This window comes from Phocoena phocoena, chromosome 11, assembly GCF_963924675.1.
Source record: "Phocoena phocoena chromosome 11, mPhoPho1.1, whole genome shotgun sequence".
In the NCBI taxonomy this organism is placed as follows: domain Eukaryota; kingdom Metazoa; phylum Chordata; class Mammalia; order Artiodactyla; family Phocoenidae; genus Phocoena; species Phocoena phocoena.
The window spans coordinates 89,699,842-89,720,641 of NC_089229.1; the positions used below are offsets into that span (position 1 = coordinate 89,699,842).

General features: G+C 36.6%; 1 protein-coding gene across 1 annotated transcript in view; it reads left to right on the forward strand.

Annotated features, from left to right (window-relative positions):
- SLC15A5 (solute carrier family 15 member 5) overlaps window positions 1-20,800 on the forward strand; it is a 90,126-nt gene that overhangs the window by 22,125 nt on the left and 47,201 nt on the right. The window contains exons 3-4 of the mRNA XM_065888358.1: window positions 399-568; window positions 9,455-9,675. Of these exons, the coding sequence (XP_065744430.1) occupies window positions 399-568; window positions 9,455-9,675 (391 nt within the window). The remainder of the gene's footprint in view (window positions 1-398; window positions 569-9,454; window positions 9,676-20,800) is intronic.

The following is a 20,800-nucleotide window of genomic DNA, read 5'->3' on the forward strand; positions in this document are numbered from 1 at the left end:
GTAGAATCTAAAAAATACAGCAAACTAATGAATATGACAGAAAAGAAGCAGACTCACAGATATAGAGAACAAACTAGTGCTTGTGGGGTTGGGGGAATATAGGGGTAGGGGAGTGGGAGGTATAAACTACTGAGTGTAAGATAGGCTCAAGGATGAGTTGTACAACTTGGGGAACATAGCCAATATTTTGCAATAACTATAAATGGAGAGTAACCTTTCAAGATTGTATAAAAAATTTTAAAATGAAATTTAAAAAAAGAAAGCTGATAAACATTTGCAAAATCTAGTTCGGCTAACATGCTGCTAAGTTGTAGCTTATATTTATTAAAATCATTAAAATTAGCAATTGTTATATTAAGTAACTCAATGGTAATTTTATTTTTGTTTTGGTATCCCAGGTTTTATTGGATCATGAGCCTAAATGCAACTGTTGTCTTTCTGGGACTGTCTTATATCCAGCACTCGGCGTCCTGGGCCCTGGTCTTACTTACTCCTTTTATGTCTACACTTATGGCTCTGATAACCCTTCGTATGATGCACTATAACCTGATTTATCAGCCAGGAAAATGTAAGCAAATCACACTTTACATTGGTTTATTTGGTTCTTATGGTTTTCTCAACACATCTTCTTCCTCTTGGATCCCCTATAACTTCTCTTTCAACTCAGAAAATTTGCAGAGTCTGTCAGTTATTATACTTGAGAGCAACAGATTCTTCAAGAATATCAATAATCTCTATCTTCTTTGATCAAATTGTTCCATGTTTGGGCAGTGAGGTACTCTTCATGCTGGGCCTGAGTCCTTCAGACAAGCCTGTGTTGTCTTTGAATGCTTCCTTGCTTTCTGGTATGCCAAGATATTCTATGGTCATCATTCTCTTCCCTGAACTTTGAATCATCTCTTTCTTAAAGAACTGTTTCCTTTTCTTGTATATATACTGGTATTTAGAGACTACAGTCTTGGTGATGGAGATGCTCATCGCTACTTAGTCCATCATGGTTTCTAGGTCTTTTCAATGCACAGACCTAGAAAATGTCCTTTTTTTTTCTCTAAGATAACATACATTTTGAACTATAGAATACCATAATCAAAAATGGAACTACAGGATTTTTACTTAAACTTGTCAAACTCAAGTCTTTTTCTACTTCTTCCCATGCCAAAATCCCAGTTCACAATGATTATTGACAGTCTCAAAATTCTTCTTAGTTGTTTTCTTTATGTTATAATCCCTGGGAATGTACACTAAGATGATTATGTTTTAAAGTCACTTGGTATAGTTCCTCTCTGTTTGGTTATGCCACTAACTTTAAATACAATTAAGTGCATCTGTTCCATTTGTGAGGTTAGTTTTTTTTAGCTGTTGATAGAGTGTAATATGATTCTTATTTTGTGTTAGGCACTTTACATCCTGTATCTCATTTAATACTGTATCAACAGTAGGAAATAGTGTTAAAATTCACTTTTTGCATGTAAAGATTTAGACAATAGTTACTAAAATCTGGGCCCAGACCATTCCTAATAAATTGGGAAAAAGCACAGAATCTTAGTAGCTCTGAACCCACAAGTCTCCTATCCAAAGTATTTCTATATCATATTATGCTCAGTCTAGCCCACTCAAAGCTAAATGTGAAAACTGTTAAATAGCTCATATAACCCTGTCATAAGCATATATTGTTTAACATCCAGCACTGATCCCCCTTAAATCACAGTAACAATACTTCCTATATCTTTGAAGGACCCACAGGTCTTTGGAGACCTTATTGAGCTACACTGTGAAGCCTTGCCTGTTGGACTTTTTAATTACATATCTGCATACATCAGGTTTTTCTTTCCTCCAGTTTTAGTGAGATATAATTGGCATACAGCATTATATAAATTTAAAGTACACAACATAATGTGTTGTTATCCATGCACAACACTTATTGTTTATTTGTTTTGTCTTTTGTGTGGTTTTTGTTTGTAATCAAATGACTTCCATACGTTATGAAATGATCACCGCAAGTTTAGTGACGGTCCATGACCTCATACAGATACAAACTACAAGAAAAAAATAAAAAAAATGTTTTCCTTGTGATGAGAACTCTTAGGATTGACTCTCTTAACAACTTTCGTCTATAACATACAGTTGTGTTCATTATATTAATCATGCTGTACATTACATCCCTTGTACTTATTTATCTTATAACTGGAAGTTTATACCTTTTGACCGTTTCTGTCACCATACAAAGATATTACATTGCTACTGACTACATTGTCCACACTGTATATTTCATCCCTGTGACTCGTTTATTTTGTAACTGGAAGTTTATACCTCTTAATTTCCTTCATCTATTTCATTCATCCTTTAAAAATCCTGAGGTATTTTTAAATTTTGAAAATTTTAAATACTTGGAAGCATTTAAAAATTTTTTTTTTGTTTTAAATCTTAAATAATTTTATGGATCTAAAATTCATGTACAAACAAGGTCTACTTATATTCCTATATCCCCTCTATTCCTTTAGGTGTCCATTTACATATTTTTAAAGAATCATCCTTCCATTTTTTAAATAAAGGAAAATACTAAAATTGTATATATGTGTATGTATCTCTATGTATATGTATGTATTTCCCCCCTTCTCCTATAAACAGTAGCATTTTATTCACACTTTTCTCACCTGCTTTTTTCATTTAATATAACCTAGGAATTGCTTCATAACTGTATATAACAATATTCCTCATTCTTTTTCTAGCTGGATAGTACTCCATTGTTTATTTTACCAGTCTTATATTGATGGATGTTTGGTTCATTTCTTTACTTCTGCCACATTAAATAGGTTCTAAAGAATAGCTTGGTGCATACCTCTCTTAGCATTTTTTCCCCAGCAGATCTTTAGGATAGATTCCTACAAATTGGATTACTAAATCAAAAAGTAAATCCACAGATAATTTTGCTATATATCGCCAAATTCCCTTCTGTAGTGGTTGTACCATATTGTATTTCCACCAAAAATGTATGGCAATGACTACTTCCCTACAATCTCTCCAATTTTTTTCAATTTTTAGATTTCTATACACTGAAGATATTAATTCTTTGTTTACGATAAAAGTTGCGAATATTATTCCCATTTGTCATATATCTTTTAATCTTGCTTCTTGTGTTGTTATCCATGCACAACACTTATTGTTTATTTGTTTTGTCTTTTGTGTGTTTTTTGTTTGTAATCAAATTTATCAGTCTTCTCCCTTATTGCTTCTAGATTTTGATTCATGGTGAAAAAGTTTTCCTCATTCCCAGATTATAAAGGAATTCATTCATATTTTCTTTTGGTATATATATATATATATATATATATACCTTTACATCTGTGACCTATTTGGAAATTATATTAGAATAAGTTTTATGAGTGAACTCAATTTTATCTTTTTCCCATATGACTGTCACATTATCCAACCTCACTCATTAAGAAGTCTGTATTTTCCCCACTAATCTGAGATGCCACCTCCCTTGTATATGGCCACTTGCATTTCTAGAGTTTCTATTCTGTCCCTTTGGTTAGTCAGTCTACCTGTATTCATATTCATCTATTTTGTTTAACTCTGACCTTAATTTCTAAATAACACATTTTACTTTTAGTAGTACTTTGACTGCTACCACTGTTTCTACCACTTACCTATACAACTACCAGTAACAGCAGTGCAATAAGTTATATTTTTAAAAATTCACTGTTGTTACTTCATTTCTCCACATACCAGTGAGGTAGGCAAGAAGGGCCCCATATTTCCTTTTACAGACTAGACTCCATGTCCTATGCCCCTGCTCCTGTACCATCCTGAGCTATTTTTTTTTTTTTTTTTTTTTGCGGTACGCAGGCCTCTCACTGTTGTGGCCTCTCCCGTTGCGGAGCACAGGTTCCAGACGCGCAGGCTCAGCGGCCATGGCTCACAGGCCCAGCCGCTCCGCAGCATGTGGGATCTTTCCGGACCGGGGCACGAACCCGTGTCCCCTGCATCGGCAGGCGGACTCTCAACCACTGCGCCACCAGGGAAGCCCTCTGAGCTATCTTTACCATTTCACCTACCGTGTTGTGCTGAACTATTTCTGAATATAGTTAGAAATTCCTGTGTTGTGTACATACTTGGAATATGGTAAATGCTCAGTGTTTGTTATTGTTAAACTGAGTACAAAAAATGAGACATACTTGAATTAAATGACTTGCCCAAGATGTCACAGGCAGTGGCTGAAGTGGAACCAGAACCCAGGCCTACCTTTTCTCAGGCTAGAGCTCGTTTTATTACACCACATACTGAAGCAGTGAAACAGGGAAAACATCATCCCCAGAAGCCTCTGCCTTGTTCCTCAGAGCTCTGTGCTCTGTGGATCACAGCCAGGCAGTACACAGCCTCCTGGTTGTCTGTGGAATGGGTTCATTATGCAAAAATGGTCTGGGAAATCCTCTCTGTCAGCCCCAAAAAGGCAAAAAAGAGGAAACTGTAAAGGAAGTATAAACTTTTATCAAAAGACCACTTTGATGTATTCTAAAGTGTGTAATTATCAAATAATTCTGATTTTTTGTGACTAATTATGTATACATAATTTTCATATTCAAATTTTCTAAATAACTATTTGGCGTCCAACCATTTGCTTCCTAATCTCCTATTTGAAAATATATTCATCTGAATAAAGAACTACAATTCTTCAAGTCATACAAATCTATCTGAACACCTCTGTTTACTGCCAGCCTACTCTAGTCCATATGTTACATATTTTAACATGTGATAAGGTAACCTTCCTTTGGACATTTACAAGAAAGAAACTGTATTAGCTGCTAGTAAAATTATAATATAAAATGTTCACCCGTGGTTTACTTTACACAATACTATATCAAATGAATATTTTGGAGTTGTTTTGCTTTGTTTTGTTTTCTATTTCCAAGTTATACGATCACCCAATTATGATGAAGTAAAACTCTGTCTTGCCTCTAGAAAAGTATATAATCCTTATTTTGGCTTCTTCCTCTCTGATGACTAAATTGGAAATTCCTCAAAGCTGTAATTCAAAGCCATAGGTGACCTTAAAGAAATGATTTTTTATATGCTACCTTTTATTTTAAGGTAACTTTTCAAATGTGGACCATGCGTTCCATTATGTTTAGCTGTCAAGCATGGCCTTCATTTGCATTTCTTCCCACTGCTATAATTTTGAGAACTGGCAGGTGACCAAAGAAGAAAAAAATGTGCATCTACCATCTACAGTGCAATGTAGGCTTTTTAAATTATAATTAGGTAGCATAGATATTCATGATTAGATCAAGGTCAGAGGAGCAGAACGTCAGAGCTAAGAACTTAAAGGTACAAAGAATAGAAATATTGCTTTCTAAAGTTTTTCTTTTTTAAATAGTAATGGCTACAATCTTTAAGTTTTTCAACAAAGCATTTAAAATAGCTCATCTGTTTTATTTTAAAATGTGCACGCCTGGTGTGTTTGCCATGCACGTTTAAACTGGAGCTTGAAGTTTCAGTTGCATTTTCACTTCAGGTTTTTTTTTCAGCTTCCCATTTCTGCTCCTGGTGCAGAAAACCAATCTGGGGATTATAATGACAATGGATTTTTCTTTTTAAGGCTGAGTCTACAAGACACACAAAATTATTTGTACAGAAGGCATGAGTTTTCTATTAAGTCTAATAGATTAATCCAGGAAGGTGGTGTGATGTTTAGATGCAGAGGTTTTCACGGGGACATCCCTCCTAACACTCGGGATAACTACCTTTGGATGGGACAATGGGCGCTCCCTTTGGGTAGACAGATTACCATATAGCTCCTTTTCTTGACCGCTCTAACTTACTGGCTCCCTCTCAGTCCATCTGATCAATTTAGGTTTATTACTTCCTCTTGTCTCTTGACTTACAACCCATGTAGTTCATTGTCCGCTCTTGGGTACCTTTTCTCCTCTCACAGTCTCCTAATGGGGAGCCCTCCAATTTATTCTAGGGACCCCACTCTTCTCACCCTCTTTCCTTAAGTAACCTCTAGTCCCACAGCTTTTAATGCCAACTATACACCAAACGCTCAATTTCATTTGACCTCTCTCCTCACCTTGAAACTCATATATCCGACTTCCTATTCAACATTTTGATTTTGTTACCTAGCAGTCATCTCAAATTTAACCTGACCAAAACTCAACTCTTGATTCACCCAACTGCAAACGGATTCCATTCTTGTCTTCTCCATCTTCATGTAAGTCACCGAAACCCAGTGGTTTAAGGGGAAGGAAAGTAGCATCCTCAAATCTTCTCATTTCTTCAACCTCTCCCCACATTGGAAGATCCTATTGATTCTCTAACAACACATCCCATTCTGTTCACTTCTCTTCTTGCTGTTTTATGTCCAAGTCATCACGACTTCTTACCTGTATTCCAGCTTCCTCTCTTGTTCCTTAAAATCCATTATGCATACAACTACTAGAGTTCCAGAGTAACTTTTTAAAAATATACATCATATGTCCACTCTGCATAAAATTTCTTAATGGTTTCCCATAACATGGAGAATAAACTCCAAGCTCCTTACTTTTGGCCTGTAAAGTCTGACCCTAATCAAATCTTAGACCTCATCTCCTTCCAACATTCTACCTGAGCTACTGCCTCATTGGCCTTTCCTGTTCCTGAGCTTCTCCCTTCTCATTTCTACTTCATGACATGCCTGATATATGCTTCCTCCAGGTCTTTTTGCCTATTTCCAGTCTATTCAATCCTCAGTTCAAATTTCAACTCTCTAGGTGTCCTCTACACCCTACCCACAATCAGTCTCTATCTTATCACCTCATTTTGTTTTCATCATTGAACTCACCTAATATTTCCCTGCTTGTTTAGTGTCTTCTCAGGGATCTCTAGATCTTGTTCACTACTATATTGTTAAGGCCTAGAAAAGTCCCTGACACATAGTAGGTACGTACTAAATATGTTAAATGAATGAATGATTGCATTCACATTTGTTTGGCATCAATTATGCACACTTGGAGGGCTAAAATTTTAGACCTCATTCATACCTAATCATTTCTTGTTCTTAACCATTTTGTTTTTGCTGCTTCATATCACCATATCAGGTACAAATTTACTTTTTAAATAAATTAGTTTTTCAAAGTGTGTATTCAAGGCAGTGCTACTCAAAACTTGGTCCATGGGGTGGTGTGCAACACAGAAGATAAAGACACTGAGAGAAAACATGTGGAAATATTATGGAAAGTTACCCCATATGTCTGTTGAATCTAATAATCAAAAGATCAGGTTTTATATTTTGTATCTTTGTTTTTATTTTATTTTTTAGGTATTCCATTTTATCGTATTTCACAAATGTATTGACCATGATAGTTGAGAATTCTTTTTTAAAAACTTATCTTTTAACACAGCTAGTTTCAGAAGCGCTAATCCAAACTACCTTTGATATGATATTACCTACCGTGATAGTGGTATTTAACTACTTAATAAGACTGGAGGTATCAATTTATCATGCATAAAAGCAGATCCAAATTTATCTTGTGACAAAGAGCGATTTGTTTATATGGAAAAGAACTAGTGAGTTTAAAACATATTACATTCAATAAAGTCCTGAATTTAAAACATAGGAAGGAAATCGGGGAGAATACCTCTTGAAATAACCCTTCATCCTGAAAATAGTTATTGTTTAATAATGAAGTCTTTTTGAAAGCACAGAGTAAGTCGGATCAATGCCAGTAATGACCCTCCTGTCTACGTGGTATTGTTTCGCAAGAGTTGAGCAGAGAACAGGTTGATGAGCAACAGAGATAAGACGAGAAGGAAATGTCAGGAATTTAAGCCTCCTAGCCCAGACCTGTTCAAATTCAGTCTCTAGACTGTTCATCAAGACATTCTCAGTTTTCATCTTACCAAAATCTTAAGTAAACTAATTGAAACAACTGGAAATAGTCTCCTAATAGAGAAGTTCTTTCTCCAATAGTAAAGAGATGTCCCAATGACTTCCTTGTTAAGAGACACAGACCTTGGTCACTCACAGGTGCTTCTGTTCTCTTGGCCTTCTCAGTTCTGGTCTGGCCACAGTGACTAAAAGGCAGTAGTAACTGTAGATATGAGCCTATCTCCTGCCAGAAATTATCCCGACCTACTTCCACTTGACCTCAACGCACTTCACAGAGGCCTCTGCTGTAATCATTCTTGGTCACTACCAATTTGGGCTGGATTGGATTCAGTGACTTAGAGGTGAAAGGCTCCATATTCCACTACCAGGCTCCCAGCTTCCTCAATTAATCAAAGACTGACATAATAGGTCTATTACAACTCTTAAAGAAAAGACCAGATCAAATCACTATCATCACTCTATAACCATAAAAAGAAATATTAATAAATACCCTTTATTTAAATATAAAAACCAATACTCTTTGGCATTTAAATGAACTTGGTTAGAAGGCATTTCACCTAGCATTTTACTATAGGAAACTTGAACATAATTAAAATGATGATCAAACTATTATCTGAGTTTCTACAGCAGCTTTCTTTGGAGAAACTCCAACATTTTTATATTTACTTTATCGTTTATCCTGCAACCATGGTTTGGTGTCTTGGTAATTTGTGAAAGGGTTTATCTGGTCAAAAGGAGTGCTATGAAAAGTTGTATCATGATGGCACAGCTGAACTGCTAACCAAACCGGGATCTCTTATCTGTCATTGTATCAGGAAGTCCTAATGGAGTCAAAGAAAAGGTGAAATCTGAAAGATCATAAAAGAAGCAACGATGAGATTGCAAATCACTAGCAGTAAGTGATTGCAAACATCTAAAGCAATAAAATACTTCTGATGCTAAAGCAACAGCCATATAAACCCAGAGGAAACTACTAGAAAAGTCAAAAGCCAACTAATCTAATCTGAACTTTTAGTGACACTATCAACATACATAAAGTCATTTGAAGAGTTCAAAGTTTAACCTTATGTCTGAAATTCAAGGATAAAGTCAAAGCAGAGAAAATATTTCCTTTCATCTACATGTCAAAATAAGAGACCGCCTCCTACCTAACAAGGAAAGTGCGGATTATTTATATGGCAATTTATATTAAAAAATAGTACTAGTTCTTTGTGTTAAGGCTGTAAATGAAACTTCAGGTTGTCTTATTCATTAATGTGTTCAAGTTAGAGGCTTCTGAGAGATTCTGAAATCTTTTACTTTGGTGCTTTATTTTGTCACCTTTCTTCCCTTTTTAATATGCTTCCACTGATCTTAGCTTTTCCATTTTTTACATCATCTGTCAGGCACCACCTTGGGCTGGTCACCAGGATGCCAGAACCCTTGTCAGAAGCTTACTCCTTTGAATTCAACCCCTTGGGTGCTAAAATCTTCTCAGTCACTTTACTGCCTTTCATCCTTACAATTGCCATCTTTCTGATTGACATTTTGGAAACTTGAAGAACAGTTCCTTTACTAATATGTAATATTTCCAATTGCTTGCAGGTTGCTCCCTCCTGACAACCTTTGGGGTGTTTGTTAATGCACTAAAAACATGCTGTCTGCAGTATTGCCACCTTGGCAGAGGTGTGACAAGCTGGTTAGACCATGCCAAGGAGAAAAATGGCGGCCGCTACAGCGAGCTCCATGTGGAAGACACAAAATTTTTCTTCACCCTTCTCTCTCTCTTCATTTTTCAGCTCCTCTACAGAATGTGCCTTATGCAGGTGAGGAAAGGTAATTAATACTACCCCTAGCAACAACCAAATGACTGCATGTTAACATAACAAGTGAACATTTCTTTTCACCCCAACAAGTGCTTCCCATATACTTCATTAGGCTGTTATCATATAAGTACATTACAGGCTCTAATTTTAAAAGCTAAGTGGGGTCAGACAGAGGCATACCTGAGGAGGACCTGGGTGTAATGTTTCTCCTATAGAACTACGAATGTCTGTCAGTAAGTGCAGACAATACTTCAAAGAATTTGTCATAAGGCCTAAGAGTAATGCACAAATATGAGATCTAAGGATAATTACCCAACTACTCCCTTCCAAAGGTTTTGCCTTCCTCCTTGACCAAGCCTTTAAAAACTGGTACTAACAAGTAGCTAAAATGGCTGATTTGAGTACCACCCCCCACTGTACTCTTAAGTATAAATACTAATCAGCAAACGATTCTTTCCCTACCAATTCTTAGTTCCCTTGGTGAATCAGTCCCTATGCTATGAGGAAATCAAGGGGAAAATACTAAGTCCAAAGTACTGTTTGTAAGTATATGTGATTTTAATACAATTTTAATGTAGTAATGGTCAAAGAGTCACTTACTTATGAAGAAATATAAATGATTATAAAAGTCTTTGAAGAAATTTGGGACTCTGCATTACTAACGTCTACCTTGGAATTAGATGGCTAATGAGTGAGCTATATTCTTAAATCATAGAATAATAGAGCTGGGAAAAAACTTAGAGGTTAACTTATTCAACTACTTCATTGGTTGAAGAGGAAACTGAGGCTCAGAAAAATTAAGTGATTTTGAAGGGGACAAGGAGGTCATACAGTGAATAGTAGTGAAGGAAAAGCAGAATCTACCTTCTTATTCTTAGTACATTGAGAATTAGTACATCTTATTCTTAGCTTCTCTAAACCAGGGGTCAGCAAATTATTACCTGCAGGCCAAATCAGCCCACTGCCTTTTTCATATGTCCTGCAAGGTAAGAAGGTTTTTATATTTTTCTATGGTTTAAAAAAATCAAAAGAAGAAAAATGTTTTGTAGCAAAAGACAATTATATGAAATTCAAAATTCAGTGTCCGTACCCACAGACATAGAAAACAAATTTATGATTACCAAAGGGGAAGGTGGGGGGTGGGGAGGATAAATTAGGAGTTTGGTATACACACTACTATATATAAAATAGGTAACCAACAAGGACCTACTGTATAGCACAAGGAACTATACTCAATATTTTGTAATAGCTTTAAGGGAAAAGAATCCAAAAAAGAATATATATATATATATATATATATATATATATATATATACACACACATATATATATGAATCACTTTGTGGCACACCTGAAACTAACACAACAATGTAAATCAACTATACTTCAATTAAAAAAAAGAAAGTAGCCCGTGCACAGCAACAAAGACCCAGTGCAGCCAGAAATAAATAAAATTAAATTCAAAAAAAAAGGAAGAAAGTACAATTGTTAGAAAAGGATAAGTATAGAACTTCTGTTTGGTTAGAAGGATCCTGTCCTTCTAACCAAACAGAATAAAAACTTCTTCTTTAAAAGAAAAAAAATTCAGAATCCATAAATAAACTTTTATTGGAACACAACCACTCCTGTTTGTTTGTCATAGTATGTCTGCTTATGCATGAAAACAGCAGAGCTGAGTACTTGCAACAGAATCCACATGTGGAAATATTGTCTATCTGGCCTTTTACACAAAAGTTTGCTGACCCTTGTTCTAAACAATGCATGAAAGCTAGGCTGACTTAGCAGATTCAACCTCTCTCTTGACTCCACAATAGTAAATGGAACAAAACCACAAAATTACTACCTGTATATATGTCATTAATAGCATGAAAACACACTCCCTCTTGCAAGAGCATCAGAATCACAACTAACTGCTGAGTAATCATCAACAGGAAGACACTGGGACTCACCAATAAAGATACCCCACATCCAAAGATAAAGGAGAAGTCTCAATGAGATGGTAGGAGGGGCTCAATCACAATAAGATCAAATCCCATAACTGCTGGGTGGGTGACTCACAAACTGGAGAACACTTATACCACAGAAGTCCACCCGCTGGAGTGAAGGTTCTGAGCCCCACATCAGGCTTCCCAACCTGGGGGGTCTGGCAACAGGAAGAATTCCCAGAGAATCAGACTTTGAAGGCTAGTGGGATTTGATGGCAGGACTTTCACAGGACTAGGGGAAACAGAGGTTCCACTCTTGGAGGGCACACACAAAATAGTGTGTGCATCAGGACCCAGGGGGAAGGAGCAGTGACCCCATAGGAGACTGAACCAGACCTACCTGCTAGTGTTGGATGGTCTCCTGAAGAGGCGGGGGTGGCTGTGACTAACTGAGGGGACAGGGACACCGGCAGCAGAAGTTCTGGGACGTACTCCTTGGCGTGAGCCCTCCCAGAGTCCACCATTAGCCCCACCAAAGAAACTGTAAGCCTGAGTGCCGGGTTGCCTCAGGCCAAACAACCAACAGGGAGTGAACTCAGCCCCACCCATCAGCAGACAAGTGGATTAAAGTTTTACTGAGCTCTGCCCACCACAGCAACACCCAGGTATACCCACCACCAATCCCTCCAGTCAGGAAGCTTGCACAAGCCTCTTAGATAGACTCATCCACCAGAGGGCAGAGAGCAGAAGCATGAAAAACTACAGTCCTGAAACCTGTGGAACAAAAACCACATTCACAGAAAGATAGGCAAAATGAAAAGGCAGAGGACTATGTACAAGATGAAGGAACATGATAAAACCCCAGAAAAACAACTAAATAAAGTGGAGACAGGCAAACGTTAAGAAAAAGAATTCAGAATAATGATAGTGAAGATGATCCAGGACTTCAGAAAAAGAATGGAGGCAAAGATCGAGAAGATGCAAGAAATGTTTAACAAAGACCTAGAAGAATTAAAGAACAAACATCTAGAAGAATTAAAGAACAAACAAACAGAAATGAACAATACAATAACTGAATTGAAAAATACACTGGAAGGAATCAATAGCAGAATAACTGAGGCAGAAGAATGGATAAGTGACCTGGAAGACAGAATGGTAGAATTCACTGCTGCCAAACAGAATAAAGAAAAAAGAATGAAAGAAATTAAGACAGCCTAAGAGACCTCTGGGACAACATTAAACACAACAACATTCGCATTATAGGGGTCCCAGAGGAGAAAAGAGAGAGAAAGGACCCAAGAAAATGTTTGAAGAGATTATAGTCGAAAATTTCCCTAACATGGGAAAGGAAATAGCCACCCAAGTCCAGGATGTGCAAAGAGTCCCAGGCAGGATAAACCCAAGGAGAAACATGCCGAAACACACAGTAATCAAATTGACAAAAGTTAAAGATGAAGAAAAATTATTAAAAGAAACAAGAGAAAAACGACAAATACAAGGGAACTCCCATAAGGTTAAGAGCTGATTTCTCAGCAGAAACTCTACAAGCCAGGAGACAGTGGCACGATATACTTAAAGTGATGAAAGGGAAGAACCTACAACCAAGATTACTCTACCCCGCAAGGATCTCATTCAGATTCCACTGAGAAATCAGAAGCTTTACAGACAAGCAAAAGCTAAGAAAATTCAGCACCACCAAACCACCTCTACAACAAATGCTAAAGGAATGTCTCTAAATGGGAAACACAAGAGAAGAAAAGGACCTACAAAAACAAACCCAAAACAGTTAAGAAAATGGTAATAGGAACATACATATCAATAATTACCTTAAATGTGAATGGATTAAGTGCTCCAACCAAAAGACACAGGCTTGCTTAATGGATACAAAAACAAGATCCATATACAAGCTGTCTACAAGAGGCCCACTTTAGACCTAGGGACACATACAGACTGAAAGTGAGGTGGTGGAAAAAGATATTCCATGCAATTGGAAATCAAAAGAAAGCTGGAGTAGCAATACTAATATCAGATAAAATAGACTTTAAAATAAAGAATGTTACAAGAGGCATGCAAGGACACTACATAATGATCAAGGGATCAATCCAAGAAGAAGATATACCAATTATAAATATATATACACCCAACGTAGGAGCACCTCAATACATAAGGCAAATGCTAACAGCTCTAAAAGAGGAAATCGACAGTAACACAATAATAGTGGGGGACTTTAACACCTCACTTACACCAATGGACAGATCATCCAAACAGAAAATGAATAAGGAAACACAAGCGTTAAATGACACAATAGACCAGATAGATTTAATTGATATTTATAGGACATTCCATCCAAAAACAGCAGATTACACATTTTTCTCAAGTGCCCACGGAACATTCTCCAGGATTGATCACATCTTGGGTCACAAATCAAGCCTCGGTAAATTTAAGAAAACTGAAATCATATCAAGCATCTTTTCGGACCACAACACTATGAGATTAGAAATCAATTACAGGGGAAAAAATGTAAAAAACACAAAAACATGGAGGCTAAACAATGTGTTACTAAATAACCAAGAGATCAGTGAAGAAATCAAAGAAGAAATCAGAAAATACCTAGAGACAAATGACATTGAAAACATGATGATCCAAAACCTATGGGATGCAGCAAAAGCAGTTCTAAGAGGGAAGTTTACAGCAATACAATCCTACCTCAAGAAACAAGAAAAATGTCAAATAAACAATCAAACCTTACACCTAAAGGAACTAGAGAAAGAAAAACAAAGAAAACCCAAAGTTAGCAGAAGGTAAGAAATCATAAAGATCAGAGCAGAAATAAATGAAATAGAAATGAAGAAAACAATAGCGAAGATCAATAAAACTAAAAGTTTGTTCTTTGAGAAGATAAACAAAATTCATAAACCTTTAGCCAGGCTCATCAAGAAAAAGAGGAAGAGGACTCAAATCAATAAAATTAGAAATGAAAAAGAAGTTACAATGGACACCACAGAAATATAAAGCATCATGAGAGACTACTACAAGCAACTCTGTGCTAATAAAATGGACAACCTGGAAGAAATGGACACAGTCTTATAAAGGTATAACCTTCCAAGACTGAACCAAGAAGAAACAGAAAATATAACAGACCAATCACAAGTAATGAAGTTGAAACTGTGATTAAAAATCTTCCAACAAACAAAAGTCCAGGACCCCGATGGCTTCACAGGTGAATTCTATCAAACATTTAGAGAAGAGCTAACACCTATCCTTCTCAAACTCTTCCAAAATATAGCAGAGGGAGGAACACTCCCAAACTCATTCTATGAGGCCACCACCACCCTGATAACAAAATCAGACAAAGATACTACAAAAAAAGAAAATTACAGACCTATATCACTGATGAATATAGATGCAAAAATCCTCAACAAAATACTAGCAAACAGAATCCAACAACACGTTAAAAGGATCACACACCATGATTAAGTGTGATTTATCCCAGGGATGCAAGGATTCTTCAATATACACAAATCAATCAATGTGGTACACCATATTAACAAATCGAAGAATAAAAACCATATGATCATCTCAATAGATGCAGAAAAAGCTTTTGACAAAATTCAACACCCATTTATGATAAAAACTCTCCAGAAAGTGGGCATAGAGGGAACCTACCTCCGCATAATAACCATATATGACAAATCATAAAAGACAAACCCACAGCAAACATCACTCTCAATGGTGAAAAACTGAAAGCATTCCCTCTAAGATCAGGAACAAGAGAAGGATGTCCACACTTGCCACTATTATTCAACACAGTTTTGGAAGTCCTAGCCACGGCAATCACAAAAGAAAAGGAAATGAAAGGAATACAAATTGGAAAAGAAGAAGTAAAACTGTCACTGTTTGCACATGACATAATAGTATACATAGATAAGCCTAAAGATGTGAGCAGAAATTACTAGAGGTAATCAATGAATTTTGTAAAGTTGCAGGATACAAAATTAGTGCACAGAAATCTCTTGCATTCCTGTACACTAACAATGAAAGATCATAAAGAGAAATTAAGGAAACAATCCCATTCACCATTGCAACAAAAAGAATAAAATACCTAGGAATAAACATACCTAAGGAGGTAAAATACCTGTACTCAGAAAAACTGTAAGACACTGATGAAACAAATCAAAGATGACACAGATGGAGAGATATACCATGTTCTTGGATTGGAAAAGTCAATATCATGAAAATGACTATACTACCCAAAGCAATCTACAGATTCAGTGCAATCCCTAGGAAATTACCAGTGACATTTTTTACAGAACTAAAACAAACAATCTTAAATTTTGTACGGAGACACAAAAGAACCCAAATATCCAAAGCAATCTTGAGGGAAAAAAATGGAGCTGGAGGAATCAGAGTCCCTGACTTCAGACTATACTATAAAGCTACAGTAATCAAGACAATATGGTACCAGCACAAAAACCGAAATACAAATCAATGGAACAGGATAGAAAGCCCAGAGATAAACCCACGCACCTGTGGTCAACTAGTCTATGACAAAGGAGGCAAGGATACACAGTGGAGAAAAGACAGCCTCTTCAGTAAGTGGTACTGGAAAAACTGGACAGCTACATGTAAAAGAATGAAATTAGAACACTCCCTAACACCATACACAAAAATAAACTCAAAATGGATTACAGACCTAAATGTAAGACTGGACACTATAAAATTCTTAGAGGAAAACATAGGAAGAACACTCTTTGACATTAATCACAGCAAGATCTTTTTTGACCCGCCTCCTAGAGTAATGGAAATAAAAACGAAAATTAAAAAATGGGCCTAATGAAACTTAAAAGTTTTTGCACAGCAAAGGCAACTGTATACAAGATGAAAAGACAACCCTCAGTATAGGAGAAAATATTTGCAAAGGAATGAATGGACACAGGATTAATCTCCAAATATATAAACAGCTCATGCAGCTCAATATTAAAACAAACAAGCCAATCCAAAAATGGGCAGAAGAAGACCTAAATAGACATTTCTCCAAAGAAGACATACAAATGGCCAAGAGGCACATGAAAAGCTGCTCAACATCACTTATTATTAGAGAAATGCAAATCAAAACTACAATGAGGTATCACCTCACACCAGTTAGAATGGGCATCATCAGGAAATCTACAAACAACAAATGCTGGAGAGGGTGTGGAGAAAAGGGAATCCTCTTGCACTGTTGGTGGGAATGTAAATTGATACAGCCACTATGGAGAACAGTATGGAGGTTCCTTAAAAAACTAAAAATAGAACTACCATATGACCCAGCAATCCCACTACTAGGCATATACCCAGAGAAAACCATTATTCAAAAAGACACATGCACCCCAATGTTCATTGAAGCACTACTTACAAGAGCCAGGTCATGGAAGCAACCTAAGTTTCCATCAACAGACGAATGGATAAAGAAGATGTGGTACATATATACAATGGAATATTACTCAGCCATGAAAAGGAATGAAATTGGGTAATTTGTAGAGACATGGATGGATCTAGAGACTGTCATACAGGGTGAAGTAAGTCAGAAAGAGAAAAACAAATATTGTATATTAACGCATACATGTGGAATCTAGAAAAATGGTACAGATGAACCGGTTTGCAAGGTAGAAATAGAGACACAGATGTAGAGGACAAACGTACGAACATCAAGGGGGGAAAGCGGCGGGTTGGTGGTGGTGGTGGTGGTGTGATGAATTGGGAGATTGGGATTGACATGTAGACACTGATGTGTATAAAATTGATGACTAATAAGAACCTGCTGTATAAAAAAAATAAAAATCTAGAGGGGCTACATCCAAGATTCTGAAAGAAACTGGGGATGTGCTCCTCTGACTTCTTCCAAGTACGCAGTCTGATTCACGTGCTGGAGATTGGTTTGTCACCCATGCTAGAGACCAACACCCATCCTCTTCTACTAAGTGGGTTTTCAGATTCTTAAAGAAAAAGGCCGCAGAAAATATTACATTATATTCACACAGAAAATATAAGTAAAGCCAAGCCCAATGAATCAGCTTTTTCTAAAACCTCAACTCCAAAAACTCTTTCTTCACAGGAGTTAATATTTCACTTCATGTTGCCAAAAAAAAAACAAACTTTCAGCAATGGTATCAGAGAGACTTGGTGTTGGGAAATACTTTCACTGAGGCTGAAGTCTGATCTGGTAGACTCTATTCTCATGTTAACTTCCCCCTTCCATTCCAAGAAACTCATTTGAACGTATTTATCACTACAGGGTAGAAACAGTTTGTAAATCCAGGTTAGCTGTTTCTAACATATGCCAGCAGTATTCAAACACAGTTTCAGACGATAGAGTAACTGCTTGGAAACTATTTGGATTATTTTAACATAACTGAACTAAGAGAATCCACGTTACACTTTGGGTGCTTGTTCCTGCAATAAGTAAATGTAACAACTGCTATTTATTAGCTTCTACATAATGCTGGAGTTGTGATGGGCTTCCCTAACTTTTAATCATAAGAGCCCTCAACCAGCTAAGGTCTTTTGCTAACTGTTGATGGTTAGACTTCAAGCTTTGGTAGTGGTTGTATTCTTTTAACCTCAGAAGGGGAGGAGGAAGATGGTAGTTTTGTAAGCTTGGATAGACACTCTAAGCCACAGCTTTGACACACAAGTAAAAGCATGATGCCTATTTAGTTCTAGGGTAACGTAGGTGAGCAGATAAGACGTGCATGCTACAGGTGAACTTTTAAAACATATCACCATTTGCATCCCACACACTTTAATCACTGTCTCCCATATTGTTCTAGAACTGTACTGTTCAATATGGTGGCCACTTGTTGCTCTTGAGCACTTGGAATGTGCCTTGTCCAAAATGAAACATACTATACGTGTAAAAGACCAGATTTTGAAGGCTCAGTATGAAAAAAGAACAATGTAAATATCTCATTAATAATTTCTATATTGATCGTGCTAAAATATTTTTACTTTATTGGGTTAAATAAATGTATTAAAATTTTAAAAAATATCATGAAAACATCTTAGAATGGAGAAATTAATCATGAGTACAAAACTACTGATGGTTCCATGGGATGCCTTGAACCTTCTGTGCAAATAGCACAAATTACTGATTCTTACCTTCATAATGTAGTGACACCTGATTTTTTTTTTTTTACTAAGTTCGAGTCTTCTCTGCAAACTGTTACATATTTTAAAATTTAACATAAATTAGAATAAATTTTGATAAGCTAATTTTTAAGCATATCACCAAATCTAGATGCCTAGTTTATTGCAAAGAACAAATACTAATACTTATTGATCACCTATATGTGTCAGAGCCTCTAAAAGATGACTTCACAGTGTCTAATTTAACCCCCAAAGCAAGCCTACAGGGCAGATTTTACCATTCTAAATCTGAGTCTCAGAGACATTAAGTGACTTGCAATTGGTTCTTGGTTACCCTACTAGCATATGGCAGAGTGGCTATCCCTACCCCAGGCTGGTATCAATGCCCACACTTTGCTGTTACCCACTATGCCTCTCTTGCAGCTGGGTTAAACATCCCTGGTACAGACTATACAGGTTCCAAAATCATATACAGTAATGTTATACCAGAAACTTCAAAGAAAATGTTTAGAATGTACTTCTCAAGGGAGGCAGAGGTAACTTCCATTGGGATAGGCTGGAATAAGATTTTTGCCTCCAGATGAAATAATCACCAGTATAAAGGCGATCAAAATACCAAGAATAAAACATCATCGAATTCCATATTTTAAATTTAGTAGCCATTATTGACCTTCAGTTCCAAGACATACATTTAAAATATGTTGATATTAAGGCCAATGATGTCTCCATTTGACATTACTGGCCATTCAAAGGTGAAAATGAATCTTTATTGACAGCAGTTATTCCTGAATTCTCAGAGGCTTGTATGAAATAAAAGTATTGAAAATTTTTAAAGGAGATGATTTCAGAACTTGAGGCAGAAGCAGAAGTGAGTTCAAGCTTTCAAGATATCGGGGCCTTTTTTTAGATTATGCAATATATTAATACTGCTTCACTAAAGATTAATAGTACATTTGCCACATTATTAAGTTAACAGGTTTCTGTGTCTGTGATTCATGCCGATAATAACTTTCTTCCTGTTAACAATAATTCTCACTTGAAATCAGTAACAGAAACTTTCAAGTTGTGCCGAGATCCTTTCAGTCTTAGAGTAGTTCTGCTGCCAGCACTATTTTAAAAACCATCATTCATTTGCCTCTGACTGGGGATACATGCTTAATATTTTGATTGAACTAGGGCAGAACTAGCTAATACTCCCTTCCCTCTTGCCATCTGTACCCAACCAAAACAATCCTGTTTACAGTCCCAAGGGTCAAATTAAAGATTGGAAGATAAATTATCACCAGGACATATTTTATACAGATAGAAAGAATCTCAGTGAAAATGTGGTCCATTCCCGGATTTAGGCAGTTAACATAGCAATAGGCTCATTTTACAACTGGTGGGCTGGTTAGCAGCTGTACTGACTCATGACTCTGCTTCTCCTTATACCTTCTCGAATTGCACAATTGGTAATAGAGAAGGAGTTAGTGAAGGTTTCAGACAAGAAGCTGTCATCTGGATGTCTGAGCCGGGTTGCTCTCCCAGGATGGAGGTAAGGCAGGACTCCTAATGTAGTTCACACACTGTAAGAAAAAATGGAGAATCCACTCCTCAAGGACAAGACTTGGGTTGACTTTCTCGCCAAGACACTCAGTAGCTTTGTGTGCCTCTGGGAATGAAAGAAATACTCTGTGCTACTAAGGATAAGGACAAAGATGTGATTATTGCAACACAGCTCATGAACTATAAAAGTGAGGAGATGCCCCTTTTCCTGTGACATTGTACTTTAGTTCTGATGTTGTGACCTAATGAGAGGTTAGGGATACTTGAAGAGACTCCAAGTTAATGTTAGAGTTTTAGTTAGTATTAGGTTTTTTTTTAAAAAATGAAGAAATTCTAACACTACCTTGACGGTTTCCAGTGAGGTAGAGGTGTTGTTAGTGTTTTGTTTTTGTTTTCATTTCTGCTACTTTATTGTGTAACTTTTTTCTTGGAGTTCCCTTTCTGGTCCTCTAGTGCCACACAATTAGTTTAAAAGGAGAGTATAGACACAAGTGTGTTTTCTTTCCCTTTTCTCGTTTTACTTGGCTTAT